The sequence below is a fragment of the Neovison vison genome, chromosome 1 (assembly GCF_020171115.1).
Source record: "Neovison vison isolate M4711 chromosome 1, ASM_NN_V1, whole genome shotgun sequence".
Classification (NCBI taxonomy): Eukaryota; Metazoa; Chordata; class Mammalia; order Carnivora; family Mustelidae; genus Neogale; species Neogale vison.
Genome location: NC_058091.1, coordinates 186657412 through 186684862, shown reverse-complemented (window position 1 = coordinate 186684862; position 27451 = coordinate 186657412). Strand labels below are relative to the sequence as shown.

The 27451-nt window shown below is 36.4% G+C and overlaps 1 protein-coding gene across 2 annotated transcripts in view; it reads right to left on the bottom strand.

Moving 5' to 3' along the window:
- The window catches only part of FBXL17 (F-box and leucine rich repeat protein 17), a 506779-nt gene that overhangs the window by 303555 nt on the left and 175773 nt on the right, over positions 1–27451 (bottom strand). For both annotated transcript variants that reach the window (XM_044264392.1, XM_044264400.1), the window contains exon 6: positions 10025–10155. In XM_044264392.1, the coding sequence (XP_044120327.1) occupies positions 10025–10155 (131 nt within the window). The remainder of the gene's footprint in view (positions 1–10024; positions 10156–27451) is intronic.

Genomic DNA, 27451 nt, shown 5'->3' with positions numbered 1-27451 from the left:
AAAACACTCTCATTTTGCTTTAATTATTTCAAAAGTACTTCACCAGTGATACACTATATAGGTTCATATGGAATAGTTATCACTTTTGAAAAATAGTGACTATTCTAACATTCTTTAATTATACTGCTTACTAATCTTAATTGCCACGATTTCAAAAGACAGTTCCAAAGTGCATCTTGAACAAACAGAAAAGCAATTAGCCTAAATTAATTGCTTTGCTGATGTGATTTGCAGTAGGTATGCTTGGTGGTTTTGAAACTCCTGCCAGTGCTTTCACAACTTGATGTTCTGATGATTTTTTAGCCTATTTTTGCACCAGAGCAATTAACCAGATAATTGCTCTAATGTGAACCTGGCCTTAATCAGTATGTTTAGGTTCATAGTAGCAATTAACCAAATATTAAACATACTTTCAAGAGCAGCACTTAAAAGGGCTACAGGAAGAGTTAAGGAAAAACTTGCAATTTTTTTCTCAGACAGCCATACTTTTCTCACCAAGAAGCAGAAAAAAAGCTGTAACTGTCTCCTCTGCTTCTTTTCAATTAACACAAGGTATCATTACATATGAAAGGAAAGTGAAATTGCTGGTTCTTCATTTAGAAGTATTTCAAAGACCCTATTAAAAAGGCAAACCCAACAATTCAATATTAAAATCCGACTTATCGTTCAAAAAGGGAGGCCATGGCTTTCAGACAAATAGCATGCAATACATAAAGCAAGCTCTATCTGAAGCCAGACAATGACATTAAATCCTCACCTTATTACATATCAACTTTATTCTGAAATAAATAAATCTGGAAGAAAGAGGGCATTTGAACCAATTGCCTGGATTTCAGCCAGAGTTCAAGCCAAATTTAAAAAGCAGATTTATACATCCTACAAAAGCAGCATTTAGAATTCTCTCACCACGCAGGTATTAAATTACTTCTCTGAGCTGGGCCCTATGCGAGGTGCCAGGGGCTGAGATGGGGGCAGGGGGCCCAGGATTAAGACACAGGTCCTCCTTACCAGGAGAAAAACTCCTACACAAAACATTATGCAGCCACAAAATGATAGATGCCACCAGCCGAGTGACTGCTGCAGATTCGGCCAGACAGGAACATGATGCAGCTCTTCATTACAACAGCCATTATTATTTCATCTTTTTTTAAAAGAAACTCACATTCACTTTGAGGGAAATTATCGGTAATGGAACTATAACGGTTACTGGAACAAGTTTGCTCTTCCAACTCCAGTAAGTGAGGAGTTATTTTATACTACCTTAAGTGAAATATTTTATCAGTTGGGGAGTAACAAACGTAAAAACCTTCCGTTTTCATGAGGCAAAGGGCTCAAGCAGAAAGTACTCTGTCATTCTTCCTGTCTTCACATCTTCATGTCTTCTTTCTTAATTTCTGAAAGGACTGTCACACAGAAAATAACCCAGCCACATATGTGTTAGGTCTGTGATTTTTAATTATTACTAATCAAATTCCAGCAATTTCTCCTCTGGTTAAACATATGTGTACCCATCTTCCAAAATATTTCTTTACGCCACAGTTCATAAAATATTTTAGGCTAAAGCAAATCCCCTGCACTAAATTAATAACTAATCACAGGAGATATTTATCATCTCAAGCCTTTTACAGGAAAATTGTCAGGTTTAATCACCTTTCTCATATTTTCACTATTTACTGGGCTTCATTTATCATACATTCAAAAATTTTGACAACAGCAAGTTATTTTAATTACCATTTCTGGTTGTGGATTAAGAATAAGACAACTCCCAGGGGAACTGGAGAAGGAGGGATGTTCCTAAGTTTGTCCAAACAAACAATAAGTTATTACCATTTTCATCAATAAATGACGATTTTTCTTCACTGTTGATCATTTTAAAACAGGTTTGAGGTTAGGAAACCTCCAAATCCATGAGTATACGACACTGCATTCATCATCATATAAAACATGTCCCATTCCTCCCATAATTTGATCATGAATTCTGATTTCATACCATGTAAGACATATTTTTTAATCCCCCAAATGAAATGACTAGCATATGTTTACTCACATATATATTGCCTGAAAAACACAAAAGCAACAGCAGCAGAGTAGTATATCAAGAAAAGTTAAAGATATGATTCTATAGAAGCTCTATTAATTATCATTTGTAGAAATGTTTACTTGTATATTACTGCTCAATAGGAACCAAAGACAAAGCAGAAATTTAAAATTACCATTGTATGTCAGAACTATCATAAAAATTCACATTATTTTTAAGACAATAAAATGTGAACATGGAGAACCAAAAAGACAAATTCATCTACATCAAATCCAGCTTCCAATCTTTCTCCAGAATTGGAGTTAAAAATCAAACCAAGCTGAGACTTAAACATCTCATACAGATTTTTCTTTCAAGGGATTTTATTAGATTAAATACTCCAGAATATATATAAATTAATATTTCCTTTAAAATGTCACTTAGTTACCAGAAGTACTAAAAGAACCAATAGCCAATATTACTGTGTACCAAATAATGAAAAAGTTCCTTGAATTTGAATGCACTAAAAATTTCATCTAAGGATAGATGCACAAATCATTTTATCAGAGAAACTTCATGTTTTTCACAAAACTGTCATCAGCTATTTGAAAAACTACATATACTAGGGGAGACTATACCAATTAGTTATAGCAAATATACCTTACCAAAGGTACTGAAACCGTCAGTAAAGTTAACTTCTTTCTTTTAACTCAGTGACAACTTACTCAAAGTATACACCCAGTATTCTCTTTTACTCTGCAATGGTTAAGTGTTTGCTACAACTGACAGGGAGCATTTACAGATAATAAAATATTTACAAAAATAAATCTGTCAGAAAGACAAATATCATATAATTTCACTCATAGATGGAATTTAAGAAACAAAAATGATGAACACAGGGGAAGGGAAGGAAATATAAAATAAAAGCAGAGAGAGAGGCAAACCATCAGAGAGTCTTAACTAGGGAACAAACTGGGGGTTGCTGGAGGGAAGGTTGTAAGGGGATGGGGTAATTGGGTGATGGGCATTAAGGAGAGCATTTGTAATGAGCACTGGATGTTCTATGCAACTGATGAATCACTAAATTCTACCCAAGAAACTAATAATACACTATATCTTAACCAACTTGAATTTAAATTTAAAATTATAATTTAAAAAAATGTGTGTCATATGCTTAAATACCTATTCAAAATTCATTTGTGAAATTCTTTTCAATACCAACTGTGAACCAGGTGTGGTACAAGACACAAAAATGGGCAAGACTTTCTACTTTACCTCAAGGAACTTAGTGAGAAATGAAGAGCATTTACAAATGGGATTGTTGGGGAAGAACTGCTTTTCATTACAAAATTAGCTCTTTCGAAAATCTACAACTCTATGTAAGATATCTAAAACTTGTCACCTCTCAGATATCCCATATAGACGAGAGAAGGTAACATTCTAGGTCTGAGGCAGAATAAGGTACTGAGGGGGACGCCTGGGTGGCGCAGTTGGTTGGACGACTGCCTTCGGCTCAGGGCGTGATCCTGGAGTCCCGGGATCAAGTCCCACATCGGGCTCCCAGCTCCATGGGGAGTCTGCTTCGCTCTCTGACCTTCTCCTCGCTCATGCTCTCTCTCACTGTCTCTCTCTCTCAAATAAATAAATAAAATCTTTAAAAAAAAAAAAAAGAATAAGGTACTGAGGGAACATGAGACCTCCGTGATTAGACCTCAGACTTTGCAGACATACTAAAATGGATTCCAGTCTTAATTCCACCAGTAACTACTTGTAAGTTACCTAACCTCTCTGAACCTTAATTCTTTCATTTGGAAATCGGGTAAATTTCTTCCTCAGGGTTGTTGTAAAGACTAACTGAAAAAATGTCTATAAACACTTAGCACAATGTATAGCACATATTATAATAAATGATATAGCTTTTATTAGCTATCATTATTATCCTCAGTCCAAAAAATAAAAATAAAAAAACAAAACAGAGAGAGAGAGAGAGAGATAATACTATACACTCTGACCTTTCTAGCATTACAAGAACAAATTAGGGGCTGGTTGGTTGGTTTGGTTGTTTACTAAGCTCTATGCCCAACACAGTGCTCGAAGTCACAACCCCAAGATTGAGGGTCACATGCTCTAATGGCTGAGCCATTCAGATGCTCCTAGAACCAATCATAATTTTAAAGAGAGGGTCCTTCTGTAGAAAGACACAGAAGACATATTTTTACAGATGGTTTGAGAACCTTAATAGTAGTTGGTCTAATACCTGCTATTCTTCCAGGGATGGTCTTAGAAATGATTGTAAATATAAAAGAGAGTGTCAAAAAATATGCCAAAATTAAACAAGTGTCACTAGCCCAGAAAGACTCCATCCTGTCTCTATAATGCCCTCAGAACTCAATAAAATATCTCTTATTCTTTTTGCAAAGATACGAATAAATATCATAGAAAGTATAAAATTATGCAGTAGATTACAAAAATAAGCTAGAATTCAGTTTTACAAAAGCTCCAGCTGACCAGCCCAGCCACTTTATTAGGTACCAAAAGTATTAAGACAGACTGCTCCACGTTCCACACAGGCGGGGACAGAGCTCTATAAACACCGGCACAGAGGTGCTTCAAAAGTCAGTGTTATTTTTGCCACCTCTTGATTTCCAAGTTTTCAGACTTTTATATGAGAAAATTGTTCAAACTCCACAGTCAATATGCCAAGGTGAAAAGTATTCCTCTCCTCCAGACCACTTAACTTTAATAGAAAACAAAATATTCTCAAACTCAAATTCAACTATGCCTGCTGGATTTAATGGATAGGTTTGTCCCCCTTGGGCAATCTTTAAACCTCAGTCTCTAGGAGAATTAAGTAATATTAGGGGATTGAAATGAAATAAAATTCTAAGTCCACTGTGACATGACATTCACAGGAAGATGGCAGATTATCCGCCCAGTCCACGAACACTTATAAATACAATATATAGCATATGTTCACAAAACAATTCTTGGAAATAAAACACAATGGGCACTCAGCAAATAGTTTATATCACCAACACCTGCTCAAATCCTCTCTGAACTTTATTTCTAAATGTCACCGTTTTTTATTGAATCAATGGAAATTTGAAAGAAGAAACAGAATAAACATCCAGAGAAGATCAAGGGAGTTAGAAAAATCTTTATAGAAAGCCTCATTGAGTTTTCCATGAGCCAGGGCACTGTCAGTCTCCCAGAAAGGGGTGTGGAGTAATCTGTCATTCTACCACTTCAACCTAAGTACACCTAAAAGACTAGAAAGGATTACACACAGAAGAAGAAAAAGAGAAAGAATAGTGTTAAGATTTTTCTTAGTGCTATCAACAAAGAAGTCATGAGTCACTGGAAATAAGTACATTTTAAAATAAATAATTTTAAATCACAGCCTTGAAGTTGGAGGGATTTTTATAAACCAGCTCAGCTCTCTTTGTAATTCAGGAGACTTTTTGATTAACACTCTTGTTTGAACACTAAGTGGAGATGTGCATTTTGGATGGCAGTGGATGAAAATAAAGTTTTTAACTCATTTAAAGCTGAATTCTTTTTCTTGTTATAACTTCCACACATTGGCCAAAGTTCTGATGTCTAAAATAATGAAGAACTAACATAGGGAGACCAATTAACTATTATCTGTTGATATGTTTTATCAGACTCGTTTTAAAGAGAACTACTTGTTTTGAAATAAGAAATATCTAAAAACCAAACAAACAAACAAAAAAACCTCTACATTCTTGATTTTTGATAAAGGAGAGTTTAGTATGTAGACTAGGGATAGTCAGATGATACAGGAGAATGAATCATGCTGAGTGAATGGTGAAGGACTGGAGAATGACCAGAGAGAAGAGCCTATTCCTCATCCTGGAAAGAATGAGTCTAGTGTTGCTAGATCTGCAATTTCTCCAAGATCGAGCCCAACTTCAGAATCTTATGCAAACTATCCCAATTTTTAAAGTGTTGGCAACTGTTCAACTTTTTAAATACACTATAAGCCAAACAAAACGACTTCATGGATGGGATTCAGCCATAGCCCAACAGTTTGCAATTTCAATTGGTCTTATCAAAAAACTTTATTTTAAGAGAAACACCAGTACATATAAAGTGAAACGGCAGTGTATTATACATGTTATTTATATTTGAAAGAAACTGGTCACAATAGTCTAAGATTTAAAATTCTCCAAATTTTAGAATGTCTACTGATATAAAGCTCCTTTAACATACATATAATATTCACACAGCAAAATTAACTCTTTAAAAAAAGTGTCCTTAGTTACTGATGTTCAACAAGCTCAATACATTCTTTTTTTTAAACTGAAAATTCAAAGAATAAATTGCTAGCTAGGGAAGTTCAACTACTTGGCAACATAACCTATTACAACATCCAGTCTGGTATTTGTTATGTTTTGTAATGTTAGCTGATGGATGCTAGAGAAATTTTCACTTTTCTTACATTGTTATCCTGATTCATTAGCAAGCATGGTCAACAGTTAATGAATGGATGAAATATTTGATAATGAGTATATGGATCATGTGATTGAACTTTTCTCACAACTAATATTAAAAACTGAAAATGGAGAGACTAATTCCCTCTTTGATAGCCAATTAAAAATTTTTAAATAGTTTCTTTAAAGACCTGTTAGATTTCATTTAATTCTTCCTAGCAAAAAAGAACAAAAGAACCATTATATGGCTATCACTATAGATGCTAATAACCATTCAGTTTTTCACATTATCAGCTTGTTACATCCAAAGCAGGCTGCTTTTGGACTCTGTGCCAAACATACAGAAATGGTGAAGACCAAACTGGATGTGAAAAAACAAAAGATTTATATCAAATACAAATAAACATTTCAATAAACTTAAAGTCAGAGACAGTAGAAGAGATATAACAACCAGATGTTTAATTTAAGTCACTGATAGAAATAGTCAGTGTCCTCTTTTCATAAACCACTTGGATTTTATTTGTACTCAAAAGCAATGGTAAATGTCAAATGACTACTAGACCATCCTTCTGAATACAAGAAAATATCATGCTGTTTAACTCTGTAAACACAAAAAATGTTTTTAGAAAAACAAAGATAAAGAACAGCATGTCTTAGTCATACACATCAGTTGAAGAACCACAAAATGCTAAAAGATATCAAGAGCATAACTCTAGCATCCTTCAATTATTACATATTTTAAAATTTTGAACTTCAAAAGAAAGTTTACAGATAAGAACTTTTAAAGTCCAAGATATATCTTATATCTAAAGATCTATCAAAGTTTATCTTCGTGTAAGGAATCCTATTCAAACCAGCAGCATTAAACACAGATCCTTTTCATATTTGCAATGTATAAAATAACATCAAAAGTTTCTATTATATTTTTATTATGAAAGAAATAAGTATATTACTTTTAAAATGACTAAGAATTTTACATAAATGTTAGTTATGTGTGATTCCCAACTATGAAATCGAAAATTGACACATCAACCACCATTTGCTTTTTCTTCTTTGTCATCACCTGGTTTTTAAAGCAGCAACGATGGAAAAATACATCCGTTGGCAAAGCTGAAGAATAGTCATACAGATGGTCTACATTTAATAGGAATATTATGACCTTCCACTAAACAAAAAGATGTTGAAAGGATTAAATGATAACACATGTAAAGTGCCTATCGATTACCTGGGCAATAAAGGTTACTTTCTTCCCCTCTATCCTTACAAGGCCCACTATTATCTCACTCATTAAGTCTTATGTCACCTCAAGAGAGCACCTTTGAGAACAGGAGAGACTCACTGCCCTAGAGTTTGAGACACAGTACCTTGTATTTAGTAGGGGGTTAATAAATGCTCCCTGATTTACTAGAGGATAAGAATAATGAACATGTAAAACATGTTAATTGATGGGCTAAATGCATTAGTGCATTCCAGTGCCCTCTATATGAAAGGTGACTAACCCATCTCAGCTAAGTGCTGAAATTATAATTAAGTCTGATGGGAAGTCCTAGATTTATACCAATATAATTACAAATATTACTTAGCTTACTGATAGAGTATGGCAAGAACAATGAGATGAGTAATTTAGATGATACTGCAAAGTGGGTTTTAATGTTTGAAACTTCTATTACAGTACACAGGATAAGTGCAAGTAGTGTAATTAAAACCTAAAAGAGTCTGATTTTTAAAACTCTACTGCTCAGCCTCATTAAAATGCATGTTTTCTCAATTAATCCAAACTTTTCCATTAAAAACATAAAAACACACTTTCATTCCTTGCAAATAAATCTCTACAGTATATATATTTAGGATCAAATATCAAATAACCATCACAGTTAAGTAGGAAAAAATTATTGGAATAACAAGAGCTTTGAATACATAGAGCCTAACAAAGGGAAAGAAAGGCAAAGTGAGGGCTGCCCACGTTCTCATTTGTAAATACTCACTTATGACTAAGCATTTGAAGAGCTAGAAGATTAGAAATCCCTATCTCTATGTAAATGATATAAACCTAAGCAAAATGTTTATTTCTTAGAAGAAAACTCTTCTAATCATATATGGACTGCTTCTTATTTAACCTTGTATTCTTTAATTACTTATTTTTCTACATGTGTCAAGTACACAGAAAACTGTTGTGTAATAAGAGGCAATCATTTTCATTATCATTTTGTTGCAGAAACAGTTTTTTCCTTTTAATTCAATACATTACTAAGCAGTTAATCTCAATATTAAACTAATGCAAAGCACCACAGGATAATGTTTATTTATGTACTTTATCTTATTAGATGCTATGAAAAATATTAAAAGATTATTTCAGCTTGTCATATAATCGACTGTAGAAGAATGCTGATTATACGGAAGAACTTCATTTTTTAAATTTTTATCAGTTCTCTATAGATTTTATAGATGTAGTTCATATGACTATTACTCAAGACCAATAAACACCTTTTATAAATGATGACCACGTGACTAGATTAGAAAGTTTTACTAAGAAAGAGTCAAGTCAAAGGCTATCATATAATCATAAGGGTCATGTGGAGTAAGTTAAGAAAATGTCACTAGAACTTAACCATAATTGAAGAAAATGGAGTCCATGTAACTTTCATTTTAAGTACAAAAGGAAATTAAGAAAGGAGGGGGAAGTATTTTAAATTTAAAGCATCATATGACACAAACTTAATAAATCATTGCTCCTATTTATGAAAAAGTTTTTAAATCTAAATGGGTTCTAATTTTAGCTAAAACAGTACTTTCTATTTCAAAAGCAAAATATTTTAGGAGCTTGAGTTCAAAAAAACACATTTTTCCCTAAAAGTCACTGGGCAAGCATCTTATCTCATGCCTATATTTCAGAACCCACCTCCATTAATCAACAGTAATGGAACAGTGCTACTCTGTGCTCATTTTCATTAAAAGAAGACTATTCTCAAGGGTTCTTTCATCTTTTTTTCTTTCATGCAATATTTCAAAGAAAAATGGGTGCATCACTGTTTATAAGAAGAGAACTACACATTTTACACATTTTTACATTATATGTTAAACTCTGCATCACATGACTTCCATTTCCAAAACAAACCACATTAATACAAAGAACAAAATATCATCCTTTAGAAAGGATCTTAATGCATCATGTTTGAAATAGTTTTTCAGAATCATTTTCCTTGACAAGTGGATAGCAAAATCAACCACAAAGTTGCAAAAATATTAAAGTGACAAATAAGCAAAATACCTGGATGGGTGGCAAAGAAAAATTCGACAGACTGCTATTGTTATTATTGTTCAGGCAAACATTTGAATCAAAGCACATAAAACCTTGTCAAAAATATGAACAATGGATGGATGAAAAGTATACAGCTAGATGGTTTTCAGATCTTAAACATATCTATTTTAAAAGGCATGGCTACATTAAATTTTCCTTAAAATTGACATGCCTTATCATAATGATAATTAGTATTTGTCAATGGAACACACATTTCCCTCTAGAAAAGTGTTTATAAGATGTTATAATGGTTACCTGTCATTTATGATCCAGTTCAGACAGAGATTGAGAGAGCTAAGATTTTTGCACCTCTTGACAATTTCCATCACGGTTTCATTATCCAGTTCAGTGATATGACGTAGGTCTAAGCTGGAAAGATTTCGTAGCTAATGAAATAAATAAAATGAAAGATGAGAAAGGTAAATGCTATATTCATTCTCAAAAATTATATGGATTACTACAAAGTAGAATATCACCATATAATATTCAAAATAGATGACAGTCCATGCAAACTCATTCATATAATATTTTACATACTAAATTGGAAATGAATGCAGACACCTATGGTAAATATATGAAAGGCAATAAATACTAAAATCAAACAGATTTTATTTAACAGATTTTTATTTAACAGATGTTTCATGAAAGTCAGAAGTTAGCAACCTCATAGGTGGGGGAGTTGTTAAACATATTACATTAAGTACCTACATTTGATAAGATTATGCTAACATTGTTTGAGAGGGAGGAGCAAGATGGTGGAGGAGCAGGAGACTACAATACCATCAGGGCCCAGGAATTCAACTAGATAGTAACCAAACCATACTGAACACCTATAAACTCAACAGGAGATAGAAGAGAAGAAGAGCAGCAATTCCAGGAACAGAAAATAACTACTTTCTGAAAGGTAGGACATGTGGAGAAGTGAATCCAAAGCGATGGGAAGATAGACCGTGGGGGAAATGGCTGGCTCCTAGCAAGTGAAAGAGCAGTGAAGCACAAAATTGGAACTTTTAGAAGTCGGCTCCACTGAGGGTCGTCACTCCAGAGACTAAGCAGGGGGTGGAGCCCTGGACAGTTGGTCTCTGGACCCACAGGGACACAAAAGGACCAGGGATGTCTGAATGTGGCAGAGCTCCCAGGTATCAGAGCAGGGAAGCCGGCTGCAGAGACAGAGCTGAGGAGTGGGGTTTCAACTCAGGTTACTACCTTAAACCATGATCCGAGGCACAGTCGGGCCACTGCTTTATGAGCAGGGACTCCACAAGTGGCAAATCTGGAGAGACCCCATCCTTCCTCCTCTAGGAGGAACAGTGCAGGAGCATGTTGCAGGAATCTGCTGGGTTTGGAGACTCCAAACTTTGGGGAGAAGGGCCAGAAATAGAAACACTCAGTCACAGGCTGGGTTAGCATGACAGTGTGACCAGAGATAAGGGAGACAGGGGGGATCAACTGTTTTTCTCTGAGGATGCACTGAGGAGTGGGACCCTGAGCTCTCAGCTCCTCTGGGCTGGAGATTGGGAGGCTGCCATTTTCATTCCTGTTGTACAAAGGTCAACGGAAAGTGTTCAGTGAATAAAAGCTCCCAAGACCAAAACCGAGCAGACTACGTAGCTTTGAACCTGGAAAGGGCAGTGCAATTCTGCCTCAGACACTTGAGACATTTGAGAATCACTGCAACAGACCCTTCCCTGAAAAGATCAGCAAGAACATCCCACCAAGACATAGATCACTGATCAATGAAAACTGCAGAATTCCAGAGCTAGGACACATAAAATTCATGGCTTTTTTCCCATGATTCTTAAGTCATTCAAAGTTAAATTTTTTAATTTTATTTTTTTCTTATTCTATTTTTTAAATTTTTCCTCTTTCCTATTTTAAGTTTTTAACTATTCAATTTTATCAATACCTTTTTAAAAATCTTTTAAAATTTTCATTGTTATAGTCTATTTTATCCCTTTCATTATATTTAACCTTATTTTTGTGTACATATAGGGTTTTTTTCTTTAAAAATTTGAGATAAAATTTCTTCTAATAGATCAAAATATACTCTAAATTTAGTGCATGGCTTTGTTCTAGTTTCTAGCCTGATCAAATTCTTTCCTCTTTTTTTTTTTTTAATTTTCTTCAACCAACTTCTTATCTTATCAATTCCTCTTTTAGAATCTTTCTTAATTTTCATCTTTACAGTCATATTCGATCCCTTCATCAGGTTTACCTTTATTTTTGTATACATACAACTTTTTCTTTTTTTAAAGTTTTGGGAGGTAGCTTCTTCTAACAGACCAAAATACACCCAAAATCAAGTGTGTGGCTCTCTTCTATTCACCAGTCTAATACATATACATATACATATACATATACATATATATATACACACACATATTTTTCTTTTCTTTTCTTCACCCTTTCTTCTCCGCCCAGTTTTGGTCTCTTTTGATTTGGTTAGTGTATATTTCGCTGGGGTTGTTTCTACCCTTTTAGTATTTTGTTCTCTCATTCGTCTTTTCTTATCAGGATAAGATGACAGGTGGAAAAACTCACCACAAAAAGAACAAGAGGCAGTACCGTTGCCTGGGTACCTAATCAACATGGACATTAGTAATATGACAGAACTACAGTTCAGAATGACAATTCTCAAGGTGCTAGCTAGGCTTGAAAAAATCATGGAAGATATTAGAGAATCCCTTTCTGGAGAAATAAAATCCCTTTCTGGAGGAATAAAAGAACTGAAATCTAACCAAGTTGAAATAAAGGTATTAATGAGGTGCAATAAAAAATGGAGGCTCTTCCTGCTAGGATAAAGGAGGCAGAAGAGAGAATTAGTGATATAGAAGACCAAATGATGGAGAATAAAGAAGTTGAGCAAAAGAGAGACAAACAACTACTGGACAATGAGGGGAGAATTCAAGAGATAAGTGATACTAAAGGACAAAACAATATTAGAATAATCAGGATCCCAGAAGAGGAATAAAGAGAGATTGGGACAGAAAATATATTGGAGCAAATTATAGTAGAGAATTTCCTTCATACGGCAAAGGAAACAACCATCAAAATCCAGGAAGCACAGAGAACCACCCCCCCCAAATCCATAAAAATAGGTCCATACCCTGTCATCTAATAGTAAAACTTACAAGTCTTAGTGACAAAGAGAAAATCCTGAAAGCAGCTTGGACAAGAGGTCTGTAACATACAATGGTAGAAATAGTAGAGATGGTGGCAGATCTATACAGAGACCTGGCAGGACAGAAAGGACTGGAATGATATATTCAGAGCACTAAATGAGAAAAATATGCAGCCAAGAATACTATATTCAGTTAGGCTGTCACTGAAAATAGAAGGAGAGATAAAAAGCTTCCAGGACAAACAAAAATTAAAAGAATTTGCAACCAACAAACCAATCCTATAGGAAATATTAAAAGGGGTCCCCTAAGCAAAGAAAGAGCTTAAAAGTAACAGACCAAAAAGGAACAGAAACAATATACAGTAACAGTCATCTTACAGGCAATACAATGGCATTAAATTCATATCCTTCAATAGTTATCCTGAATGTAAATGGGCTAAATGCCCCAATCAAAAGACACAGGGTATCAGAATGGATAAAAAGACAAGACCCATCCATATGCTGTCTATAAAAAACTCATTTTAGACCCAAAGACATTTCCAGGTTGAGAGTGAGGAGGTGGAAAACAATTCACCATGCTAATGGACATCAAAAGAAAGCTGGGGTGGCAATCCTTATATCTGATCAATTAGGTTTTAAGCCAAAGACTACAATAAGAGATGAGGAAGGACACTATATCATACTTAAAGGGTCTGTCCAACAAGAAGAGCTAACAATTTTAAATAACTATGCCCCTAAAATGGGAGCAGCCAATTATATAAACCAATTAATAACAAAATCAAAGAAACACATCAACAATAATACGATAATAATAGGGGACTTTAACACCTCTCCTTACTGAAATGGACAGATCATCCAAGCAAAAGATCAACAAGGAAATACAGGCTTTAAATGACACACTGGACGCCATGGATATCACAGATATATTCAGAATATTCCATCCCAAAGCAACAGAATTCACATTCTTCTCTAATGCACAGGAAACATTCTCGAGAATAGATCACATCCTAGGTCACATATCAGGCCTCAACAGCTACCAAAAAACTGGGATCATCCCTGCATAGTTTCAGACCACAGTGCTCTGAAACTAGAACTCGATCACAGAGGAAAGTTGGAAAGAACTCAAATACATGGAGGCTAAAGAGCATCCTACTAAAGAATGAATGGGTCAACCAGGAAATTAAAGAAGCACTGAAAAAACTGCATGGAAACAAATGAAAATGAAAACACAACTGTTCAACTTCGGGACAAAGCAAAGGCAATCCTGAGAGGAAGGTATATAGCAATATAAGCGTTTCTCAATAAATAAGAAAAGGCTCAAGTACACAACCTAACCCTACACCTAAAGGAGCTGGAGAAAGAACAGCAAAGAAAGCCTAAACCCAGCAGAAGAAGAGAAATAATAAACACCAGAGCAGACATCAATGAAATAGAAACTAAAAGAACAGTAGAACAGATCAATGAAACTAGGAGCTGATTCTTTGAAAGAATTAATAAGACTGATAATGATAAACCCTTGGGCAGACTTACCAAAAAGAAAAGAGACAGAACCCAAATTAATAAAATCAGGAATGAAAGAGGAGAGATCACGACCAACACCAAAAAAATACAAACAATTATAAAAACATTATGAGCAAGATTATGCCAGAAAATTTGACAATCTGGAAGAAATGAATGCATTCCTGGAGACATATAAACAACCAAAGAAACAAAACCTGAACAGACCCAGAACCAGTAAGAAGATTGAGGCAGTCATCAAAAATCTCCCAACAAGAACCCAGGGCCAGATAGCTTCCCAGGGGAATTCTATCAAACATTTAAAGAAGAATTAGCTCCTATTCTCCTGAAACTGTTTCAAAAAATAGAAATGGAAGGGAAACATTCAAACTCATTTGATGAGGCCAGCATTACCTTGATTCCCAAACCAGACAGAGACCCCATCAAAAAGGAGAATTACAGACCAATATCCTGGATGAACACAGATGCAAAAATTCTCACCAAAATACTAGCCAATAAAGTCCAACAGTACATTAAAAGGATTATTCACCACGACCAAGTGGGATTTATCCTGGGCTACAAGGCTGGTTCAACATCTGCAAGTCAATCAATGTGATACAATACATTAATAAAAGAAACAACAAGAACCATACAATACTCTCAATAGATACTGAAAAAGCATTTGGCAAAGTATAGCATCCTTTCATGATCAAAACTCTTCAAAGTGTAGGGACAGAGGGTACATACCTCAATATCATCAAAGCCATCTACAAAAAACCCACAGCAAATATCATTCTCCATGGGGTAGAACTGAGAGCTTTTCTGCTAAGATCAGGAACATGGCAGGGATGTCCACTATCACTGTTGCTATGCAACATAGTACTAGAAGTCCTACCCTCAGCAATCAGACAAAAAGAAACAAAAGACATCCGAATCGGCAAAGAAGAAGTCAAACTCTTTGCAGATGATATCAAACATCTTTGCAGATGATATGAAACTTCATGTGGAAAACCCAAAAGGCTCGACTCCAAAACTTCTAGAACTCATACAAGAGGTAACATCAATGCACAGAAATCCGTTTCATATCTATACACCAACAACAAGACAGAAGAAAGAGAAATAAAGGAGTCGATCCCATTTACAATTGCACCCAAAACCATAAGATACATAGGAATAAACCTAACCAAAGAGGTAAAGAATCTGTATTCATAAAACTATAAAGTACTCATGAAAGAAACTGAGGAAGACACAAAGAAATGGAAAAACGTTCCATGCTCATGGATTGAAAGAACAAATATTGTGAAAATGTCTAGGCTACCTAAAGCAATCCCTAGCAAAATACCATCAATTGTCTTTAAAGAAATGGAACAAATAATCCTAAAATTTATATGGAACCAGAAAAGACCCCGAATAGCCAGAGGAATATTGAAAAAGAAAACCAAAGTTGGTGGCATCACAATTCCAGACTTCAAGCTCTATTACAAAGCTGTCACCATCAAGATAGAATGATACTGGCACAAAAACAGACACATAGATCAATGGAACAGAACAACAAGGCCAGAAATGGACCCTCAATCTATGGTTGACTAATCTTCAATGAAGTAGGAAAGAATGTCCAATGGAAGAAAGACAGTCTATTAAACAAATGGTGCTGGGAAAACTGGACAACCACATGCAGAAGAATGAAACTGGACCACTTCCTTACACCACACACAAAAACAGACTCAAAATGGTTAAAAGACCTCAATGTGAGACAGGAATCCATCCAAATCTTTGAGGAGAACACAGGCAGCAACCTCTTCGACCTCAGCCTAGCAACTTCCTTCCTACAAACATCACCAAAGGCAAGGAAAGCGAGGGAAAACATGAACTCTTGGTACTTCACCAAGATCAAAAGCTTTTGCACAGCAAAGGAAAGAGTCAACAAAACCAAAAGACTACTGACAGAATGGGAGAAGACATTTGCAAATGACACATTAGATAAAAGGCTAGAATCCAAAATCTATAAAGAACTTATCAAACTCAACACCCAAAGAACAAATAATCCAATCAAGAAATGGGCAGAAGGGGGCACCTGGGTGGCTCAGTGGATTAAGCCACTGCCTTCGGCTCAAGTCATAATCTCAGGGTCCTGGGATCGAGCCCCGCATCTGCCTCAGCTGATGAGCAGAGAGCCTGCTTCCCCCTCTCTCTCTGCCTGACTCTCTGTGTACTTGTGATCTCTCTCTCTGTCAAATAAATAAATAAAATCTTAAAAAAAAAAAAAGGAAATGGTCAGAAGACATGAACAGATATTTCTGCAAAGAAGACATACAGATGGCCAACAGACACATGAAAAAGTACTCAATATCACTCGGCAGTAGGGAAATACAAATCAAAATCACAGTGAGATACCACCTCACACCAGTCAGAATGGCTAAAATCAACAAGTGGGAAACGACAGATGTTGGCAAGGATGCGGAGAAAGGTGAACACTCTTACACTGTTGTTGGGAATGCAAGCTCATGCAGCCACTGTGGAAAACAGTATGGAGGTTCCTCAAAAAGTTGAAAATAGAGCTACCCTACGGCCCAGGAACCACACTACTGGGTATTTACCCTAGAAATACAAATGTAGTGATCCGAAGTGCACCCGAATGTTTATAGCAGCAATGTCCACAAAAGCCAAACTATGGAAAGAACCCAAATGTTAATCAACTTTCAAATGATAATCAACTTTCAGATTAATCATCAACAGATGAATGGATAAAGAAGATGTGGTATATATATACAATATAATACTACACAGCCGTCAAAGAAATGATATCTTGCAATTTGCAATGACGTGGATGGAACTAGAGGATATTATGCTGAGCGAAGTAAGTCAATCAGAGAAAGACAATTATATGATCTCTCTGATATGAGGAATTTGAGAGGCAGGATGGGGGGCCATGAGGGTTAGGGAGGGGAAAAAATGAAACAAGGTGGGATCGAGAGGGAGACAAACCATAAGAGACTCTTAATCTCACAAAACAAACTGAGGGTTGTTGGGGGGTAGGGGGCATAGGGATAGTGTGGCTGGGTTATGGACATTGGGGAGGGTATGTGCTATGGTGAGTGCTGTGAAGGGGGTAAATAATACATTATATGTTAATAAAAAAAAAATTCACTAGTAGTCTTGGGTTATACAAATCACAGAGGATCTGAATAAACAAAGACTTACAACAGAGATTTCCTGAATGCTTCACTCCAATTTTTAAACATTTAGTCAGGTATTTTAAAAGAAACCCAAGTCAGAATGTAGACTGAGCTTCATGGTGGGTATTATGGACGGCACATATTGCATGGAGCACTGGGTATGATGCATAAACAAAGAACTGAAAAAAATTTTTAATTTAATTTTAAAAAAAGAATGTAGACTGTAGATAATCAACTTTCAGATTAATTCTTCTTTTATTGAGAAAAAATATTACTTATAACCAATTCAGGCTAAAGACTGAAATTAGTCAATGACTGGTACTGCCATGTATGTACTTAAGTACAAAATGAGACACTAAAATGTTACCTAGGAAACAGAGTCTTGAAGGATTATAAAAAGACCTCAAATGACTTCCAAGTTCTCTTAAGACTCTGGAAAAGTCAGGGGGCCTGGGTGGCTCAGTGGGTTAAGCCTCTGCCTTCGGCTCAGGTCATGATCTCAGGGTCCTGGGATTGAGCTCTTTGCTCATCAGGGAGCCGGCTTCCCCTCTCTCTCTCTGCCCGCCTCTCTGCCTACTTGTGATCTCTTTCTGTCAAATAAATAAATAAAATCTTTTAAAAAAAAGACTCTGGAAAAGTAAAACATTAAACAAAATCCTCAGTTGTGCAGATTGACTATGGTGGATGAACCAAGGTAAGAGAACTCACAGGACCTTGGCAAAGGCAGCAGGGATGTTCGTTCCAGGCTAACAAGGATAACGTACTGAGGTGAAGCTAGTTGGAGGTGATAAGTCTTAAGAAGAGTAAAAACTTCTGCATAGTTAAACATGTTCAAATGCCAACCAGTCCTAAAATTACTTTTTGCCAGCCCCGCAGATGCTGGTTTTATTGGGATTGGGTTTTGAAGCAATCAGTTGTAATCTGCAGGGAGTGAAGTCAAGGGTTAAAACGGGCTGCCTTGCTGATGACAGAGTTACTGGGCCTGTAGATCAGCACCACACACTTATCTGCCCAATACCTGTCAGCTGCCAAGATAGAGATCATGGGAGAGAGTAGAGACACAGGGAGAAAGAAGGGTCCGAGAAAGGCAGTTTCTCTTGGGGAGAGTCTCTTATTAAGGACAGGGAGCGAGACACAAGTAATAAAGGAAGGGAGTTGTAGCACAGGTCTTGTATGGGAAAAACAGGAAAAAAGGGGGAAAATTAAGACTGCTGGGAACAGAAAAGAAAGGAGCAAAGAGGGAATTTCTGTCACTGAGCACAGGACGGCTTCTCCACCTTGACAGGGTCTGATATCTACATTTAGAGAACCTGGTTTGACAAGGGAGAGAATGAAGGGCACCCCTTCAACTCGTCACCTCAGTCTGAACCTCAGCTTTATTAAAGCTTGCGTTCAAGTACAGAAATGATAATAAGAGCTAGGTAAGCCAAATTTAGGACACTGGGCAAAATTTTCTCAGCACCTCATAGAACCAAGAACCCCAGGGTAGAACTGAGAGCTTTTAAACAGCCTGAGATCACGGCACTGACAATAAAAATTTCTAATTCTAACCATGAAAAAAGGACCCTAGGGTCTTGGATGCTGTCACAACCACAGTAGCTACTATGTTAATTTTCTGACACCTTCTCTATGTATTCCTTCCAACCACTGCCTTCTTAATCACACTGGGCTGCTGTCTCTTTGCATTATTTCCAAACCCAAGGTCTGTTTCACTCTGCCATTCTCCTACTAGATCTGACATCTTTTGCCATTTTATTCACATCCCGTTCTGCTTTCTAGCATACTTTACTGCACTGCTTCTCAGAGCTGTCCCTTCTAACTCTGCCTTGGCACATTACCAGCCAGATTAATCTTCCTTAAATAACTTTGACCATGTCTCTCACCTTCTCTGAAACTTTTAGGAAACAAAAATATTTCAACTGCAAAAAAAGAATCCCAGAACTTGCCTATCAAAGCCCTTCACTGTCTACCACTGCCATTTCCTGAAATCTGTTCAGCTAGCTGAAATCTCTTTCCCCAAATTTTGAGAGGTTTTTCTCAGTGTACTCAAAGAGCTGTGCTCATTACTTTAAAAAACTAGTCTCACTTCACTCTTTTTACTCAGATAACTTGGAAGTGTGTTTTCTTCTCTCCCTGCCATTTATTCAACTGCCTGCTTCCTACTCCATCTTCACAAAGCCTTCTCGATTACTTTGGAGAGAGGGAAATTTAGTGAGTCTTGGAAATATAATATGCTTGCCTAACACAAATTATTAACCAGACAGTCCCCAAAGTAACCATGCCTTTTAGACAGGATTCATCAATTGGCAGCAACTGCCAAGGGACCAGAAGAACAACCTTCCCTTCTTGCTGCAAGTATGTGGATGTCCCCTCTGTCAACTCCTTCACCTTCCCCTTCCTCACCTCTCCCCCTCCCCAACCAGCCCTTCCCAGGCTGTGCTATTCAGGACCAAGCTCTCATCCCAAACACTTGACATCCAACCTTAGTACTTGAGCTGGTCCAAATCTAGATAGTCGTGAGTTTTCATTCATTCAACCACACTTACTTATTTAAGTAAGCACCTTATTTATCTAAGCACCTGACTCTAACTTGACTATAAATTAGAAACATGTGGGGAACTTTTTAAAAAATACTGATAAACAGGCCCCACCCTTAGACATTCTGATTCACTGGCTTGGGGTAAGGCCAGTTGTTATGTATTTCCAAAAAAGTTACCCAGCTGATCCCAGACTAAATTGGGAACCACTTCTCTAATGGACAGCTACTGGTATTTAAACCCTGAAAGTGTAAAAATAATTTGTAAAGCTCAGCCTTTTCCATCACTCAAAAAAGAATGCAGAAGATATTATTCATATGATCAATAACTACTTACTGGGCACCTATTATGTACCAGAGGCTATTCTAGCTGTTAAAAATACAGCAGTGAATGAAACAGACAAAACCCCCTGTTCATGGGGTGCTTATACACTTAGTTGGAAACAGGTGAGGGGAACAACAAATAAAATACATAAACAAATTATACAGTATGTTAAAAGTGCTAAGGACTATAGAGAAAAATCAAGGCAAGACAGATGGAAAACAGTGGAGAGAAGACAGATGGGATGCAATTTAAATAGGCAGTCAAGGGGCACTTGGGTGGCTCAGTCAGTTAAGCCAGTTTATGATCTCAGGGTCCTGGGATCGAGTCCCACGTCAGGCTCCCTGCTCAGCGGGAAGACTGCTTCTCCTTCTGTCTGCCTCTCCCTCTGGCTTATGCCCATGCTCTCTCACTCACGCTCTCTCTCTCTCTCTCCCTCTCTCTCATGCACTCTCTCTCTCAAATAAATAAATAATATCTTTTTAAAAATGAATAGGCAGTCAAGGATGATCTCATTGAAAAGAAGATCACAGAGCACAGATCAGAAGAAGGTGAGGGAGCACACAAAACATGGGGATGTCTGGGGCAAGACTTAGTGAAAAGGCCCTGGGATGGGAATAGTTGGAGCATTTTGGAGGATTAGTGAGGTGTCAGAGGTGCTGTGGCAGAGTGAACAGAAAGAAAACTAATAGGAGATGTAGCCAAAGAGGTGAGTGAAGAAGGACAGACTATATGAAACCTTCTAGGACAAAGTAAGGATTTTAGCTTTTGCTCTGAGGAATTTGGGAAGGCACTGGAGGGGTCTGTCTAGGAGTATAACATAATCTAACATATTTTTTAAAGATCCTCTAGCTTCTGTAAGAGTCTAGAATGGGAGCAAAGGTGGAAACAGAGAAAAGCTACACTGAATTAATCCAGTTAATCAGTATCGGTGACTTGTACCACAGTGATAGCAGCAGGAGGTGGTATGAAGATCCAATTTTGGATATATTTTAAAGTAGAATCAACAATATTTTTGACAAATATATCATGGAGCGTGAGAGAAAAAGAAGAATCAAGGTTTTCAGTTTGAACTTCTGGCAGGTATTATTCCAATAACTAACATGGTCTGGTAGCAGGTAGGAAAAGAGTTTGGTTTTGAATATGTTATGTCTACAATGCCCATTAGATAGCCAAGAAAAGATGTCAAGTAAACTTGGAAGTCATCAGCACACAAATGGCATTTATACTTTTAAATTCAACATATAAAAGTATTAATTGTACATAAATATGCTAAATCCTTTTTATATATAAATTATACATACTTATATTCAATTACATATTTTATAAATACAAAATATAAATTTGTAAAAATATTTAATTATTTATAAATTATATAATTTACTTATAAATTATATATAAATATGTTGAATTCTTTAGGTACGATGAGAGCAGACTTCTAATTTGTGGTGAGTAAATAAAATAAAATAATAAACTGATTAAGAGGCAGTCAAACATACCTATAGTAATAAATATAATAACATAGTGAGCTAGTCTGATTCTAAAAAGATTTAAAAATGCATCAACAGCAATAGTATCCTGAGCCACCTGGGGCAGTCACAGGCTGGCTTCATTCCCTATCAAAGCATAATTCAGCCTTAATGGCTCCCCTAACAGCTCTGTACAACTGCCTGGGATTCCCACAGTCAGAGTAAGGGACTGCCCTCTGTACACCCTCTGTTGTTCCTCGTTCCCCTACCACAGCCTAGAAGAATATCAGTTAGAGACTGTTCTTCCCACTAGAGTCAAAAGCAAGCTACTAGAGGTCAGGTTCATGGCTATTCACCTTTGTGTCACTAGTACCTAACACAGTCCTAGGTGTATCAATCATTTATTAACCGCTTATTGCTAAATGAGCAAATTTGAAATCAGGACCAAAACTTTAAAGGTAACTTCACTGATTTAAGTTTCCAGAGATTAGGTGTCTGTCCCTCTAAGCACATCAAATGCACGATCTATAGTTCTAAAACTCCATGTTTTTAAAAGTGATATATTTGAACATAGATTTCACAATATGTGAGAATTAAATATTAAAAAACAATGGTCTCATTCCACACAACTAAAGGTCATTTTAGGACAAGAAGCATAATCAGTTCACTACTTATATGCTGGTTTTTAAAATAAAGAACAATTTTTTTTAAGCGCCTCTAAATTGTCAGCATTTTGATGTCTGTGGCAAGAATTCTGAATAGTTCACCAAAATTTTAATCACTGTCTTCTGCAGCAGAAATGTGAATTTGTTAATTGGATTTCTGCGTGTTAGTGTACCAATTCAGAATGGATGCTCCACGCCTCCTCTCTCACTCTGGCAGGCAGCAGTCTCTAATTGACTTCTTCCTAGGACTTTCCTTTCCACCAAATCCCTTCCTTTTTTTCCACAGAAGACTTTGGGAGCACCGAAAAAACTACAAACAGCACTTAAAGTTAGCGGCACGAAGTAGTGCTGTCACTTTTTTACCCAGCAGGAGCTAAGAGACAGAACTTCTCCTCAATTAAAAAAATAAAATGTTCACACTGTTTCACTTATATAAGAAAAAAAAATCAAAGCTTAAATAAAATAAGGGCAAATTAAGTCAAATGTGAATGCAAGCTAGAAGAGATTATTTCATCTCATTGGACTGGCTGTGTAATTCTCTTTCATTTCCTCATACCAAGGTCAGCGATCTGTTATAAAAAAAGACAGCTCATGGAATTCTGAACCAATTTCAGTCACCAGCATCGTATAGCACACTTCAGTGCATCAAAAGTTTTGGAAGTGCATTCCAAATAATTTTTAAAGTTGTAAAATAAATGAAACTTAACCCAGGACAAACTGAACATTAGCACAGGGCAAAAGCTTATCATATCCAAGCCAAGTGACCTGTACACTGACCTCTTGATCATAGACTATGAAGGCAAAATTACCACATTATTCCATTCTTTATTTTTAATTGTGTGCAGCTGGAATACAAAGAAAAGACATTCATGCTTTTTAATTAAAAATACTCTGACATATTTTTATTTTCTGGAGTTCCAGAAATATTACAGAAATGTTGTACCTACTCTCTAAAATATCTATTTTTTTTCCTTTCTTCCTGGTTTAGAATATGCAACTGGGACTCACCTTCACACTGAAAATCTCTTAGCCTGCCTTACACTCTCATGTCTAGGCCTCAGCTAAAAGCCACAGCTCAGAGTAAAAAAGTGCCTAAACCTTAATTTCAAAGAAAAGATTCTTCCTATTCTATGACCAGGTACTGTTTCAGGGAGTGTGAACCAAAAACCCTGGAGCACAGATTAACCACCAGCTGAGCCACTTCCCGTCTTTGGGCCTTCCATACCACTGGAAAAAGATTTCCTGTCACGCGAGGAACACCAGGCGGCCTCTGTCAATAGGTCTCTGCAGCTTCTCTCTCTGGTTTGCCCTATAGGTCTGGAGCACCCCAAGTCACCAAGAAGGAAAAGGCTAACCTAGGCACCCATCAGCAGCTTTCTCTCCTCTCAACCTCTAAGCTATTTTTATGAGAAGCAATATTCCAAAACATATATATAACACTTCTTCCTACTGTCCTCCTTCTAGTCACCAAATAAAATCCCAAATATTCCGTCTAGTTGGAAGACACATCTGATACTAACAATCTAAAAATTAATCAATCACTACTAGTGAGAAAGGAGTCACAGAATCCAACATAAATCAAGATGTAAGATTGGGAAAAGTACTATTTCTTCATTTCTGACATTGTACTTGATTTAATTGTTCATGGCATTATCCAAGTGCCCCAACCACCTACGATAATGAAAGAATGAACATTTTCCCAGGTAAGAAAAATCTCAGAAGACCCAAACTTTTTAAAGGGCATGTAGGATGTATATTCAAAATCCAAGTCAGGAACTCTCCAAACACTAAATCAGATTTCAATTGTTTTATCTTTGTTCTGTAAGAACCACTCCAAGAAGCAACAGCATTTGGTTTAAAATATATTTAAATTTGGAATTGGTTAAGTTTTAGTTCCTGACTCTGCTAATCAAACTCAAGAGTTAAAAGTGAATGATCTAAATTCTAGGTTATTATCTATGCTACAGGCAGTGTATCAGTTATCAATAAGAAATGGAAATCAGAAAGAAGACTTTAGGGAATTTTCTCTGATACTAAATAATGTAGATCATGAAATTACATTATCATTAAAACAGATAATACAAATTTTTCCAAAATAAACTGCAAAAATCTTGCAACTTTGATTTATACACTGAAGTACTATTTTCTGATACAAAGAACTATATCCATCTGTAATTCTACCCTCTCAATATATTTTGCCCACCTACTAGTAAAAAGCTTCAACCAAATGAGATGAATTTAAAACAATACCTGGTGTACATCTAACATACAATTTTAAATATCAAATTATGATTGACCCTAATAATATGTACCGAGTCACTTATACCTTCTCATATCAATGAAAAAAGCATGACCAAGATTTTTAAAAATTACAAGTAGACATGATAGCCTGTTATTTTTAATCAGTCAAAATCATCTAAGATATAACTTTAACTAACTAGTAACTGATAACCAATAAGCCAAATAACTAATTCACAACTCCTCACTTAGTCAAATATTTGTCTTTACATTTGCCTCTGTGAACTGACATTACAGATATAGCACCGAGGAAACATTTAAGTTTTGTTTTGTACTAGGAGCATGTACAAAAACTGTCTTTAATTAAGCATCTAGCCCACTATCCTATTTTGGGGACTCACCATGACCTTGTAGCTTCCTTATTCTTTACTGTCACATAGCTAGTTGCCCCTGTCTCTCTAGCCATAGCTTGTTGAGATCCATAACAGAAGTATGGCTAGTGATAGTCTGAGGAAGGGTCAAGACTAACCTAAATCTTACATTACGTGCAACTCTCTGCTTTGTGCTTTGATCTCCACTACTACAAGATGCTCTGAGAGGAAATAAATATTGGTTCTATTCTCTTAAGTGGGCTCTCATGTAAGAAACCTGGAATGATGCAGAGAGATACATTAGGGTCTAAACAGGAAAACAGAAACCACTATAAGTATTCATTAAATTACATGAAGGGAATTTCATTAAGGAAATTGGTTATTCCAGTGATGCAGAGGCTGAGAAGAAAAACTGGAGAGGCCAGTATAAGCCAGAGATTTCACAACCACAGGAAGACTATACACCCCAAGGCTGGAGGGACAAAAGAAAGTCCGTGTTACTGGAACCGACAAGCTATGGCCATTCAATAGAAGCTGGAGCTGCAGAGGATCCATCCAGGGCTAGAACCATGGGGGAATATAAAGCTGTTGCCAGTAAAGTACCTGAGACAGAAAGGGAGGGAGAGAAATACCCTAGTTTTTCCCTCCCTTTGGCCTGGCTGCCTCCCACTAAATGCAGCCTGGAGAATGAAGCCCCCGACAATGCAGAAATTAGAGAGAAAAAGGATCTGAGGCTAACACACCTAGGATCAGAACAAAGCAAACGGAAAGAAGGGGAAAGGGGAATCTGGTTTCCAACAATAAAAAAAAGCAGTCAATCTAATGGGAGTTTTTTATAACAACCCAGAAGTATAATTATGCCAGAGTATTCCTGCAACTTGCCTGAGAAACACAGGGTGCTAACCAGCTTTGTTTTCTTCTTCAAGCCAGATGAAAGCTCTAAGAGTCATCATTTGCCCTGCTTTCTCAGGCACAGGGGTATTATTTAATTTTTAAAGATCCAAGATTGATAGCCAATTGCTGTTGAAAAAGTACCTCTGATCAAACATAATAACCAAGAATATCCTCTAGTGAATATAATAGAGAAAGTTTCAGTGGGAAGCTTTCTTTTGGAGGAAAAAAAAATGTTGATGGCCAATCATCCCACTAGGATATAATCAATTGAAGGGAAGTCTACAGTAGGGAAGCAGCTATGCTCCGAAAGGTTTTGTAAATACAGTGTGATCAACAGCTTTTGTGTAAATGCCTGTGATACCTCTGGGCTGGAGAGCAAACATGTGAGGAGCTCAACTGCCTTCGGTCAATGGACTCTACTGGCTCTATTATTGGGCCAGTGTGTCTGGAGAAAAGGGAGCTCAGAACCAAACTTCATTACAAAAGCTATTGTGGAAAATAATGAGTAATACTATGTAAGGCCCAAATTCTGGTTAACTATTGAGGATTCAAGGTAAGATTTCAGAACACAGACCCCTACTGTCACATAAATAAATCAGCTTTTGACTAACAGAGAGTTACTATGGAAATGAATTCCCTATTGTCCAAGAATTTGACCACAAGAAAGACACAACATAATTTATCTTCCTTTCAGTATCCAGGAGCCCCTTTAGATCTTCATTACAAACATTGCACAGTGTTACACAAAATTGTAAAGAAAAATCTGACTATTTGGGTTCTGAGTAATGACTAATGATTGACATAGTGTGGGTGTGTACTGTGTTTAAGTGTGTGTGTGAATGAATATAAAACACGTTCATACACAGGCACTTCTCTGGGGCTGACAAGACCTGCCCAGGTACAGTGAAAACAGTACTTAAGTAGGTAGCTAAATTAATTAAAAATAAGACACTGTTAAACATTGTATAATCATTCAAAACTATTAACTGAATACAACTGTCAATGGTTTTATATAATTGAATATGTCCCTTAAATCAATTTGGATCCTATTTCACTCTAATTCTCAATAAATATTCATTTTAAATTAATAAATGAGAGCTGCTTTATTTTTTCTCAGTAATATATTTCCTCATTAAGTTTCATTGTAGTTTATACTCATTAGTCCCCAAATATGTTTTCTCTAATTCGGGAAGTCTGTTCTGTCAGGGCCTCATCAGTGTCTACTATCACTATTTATGTATAAACCACAAGACTAAGCGAAGTAGACTCACACTGGTCCCTAAATAAAATTTCTCTCATGAATCAGTGTGAACGAATTTGAAAGTCTAAGAAAGCATGAAAGCCACATCTCTTAATCTTTCTTAGATAAAGACTGACCTCATGTGTTAGAGAC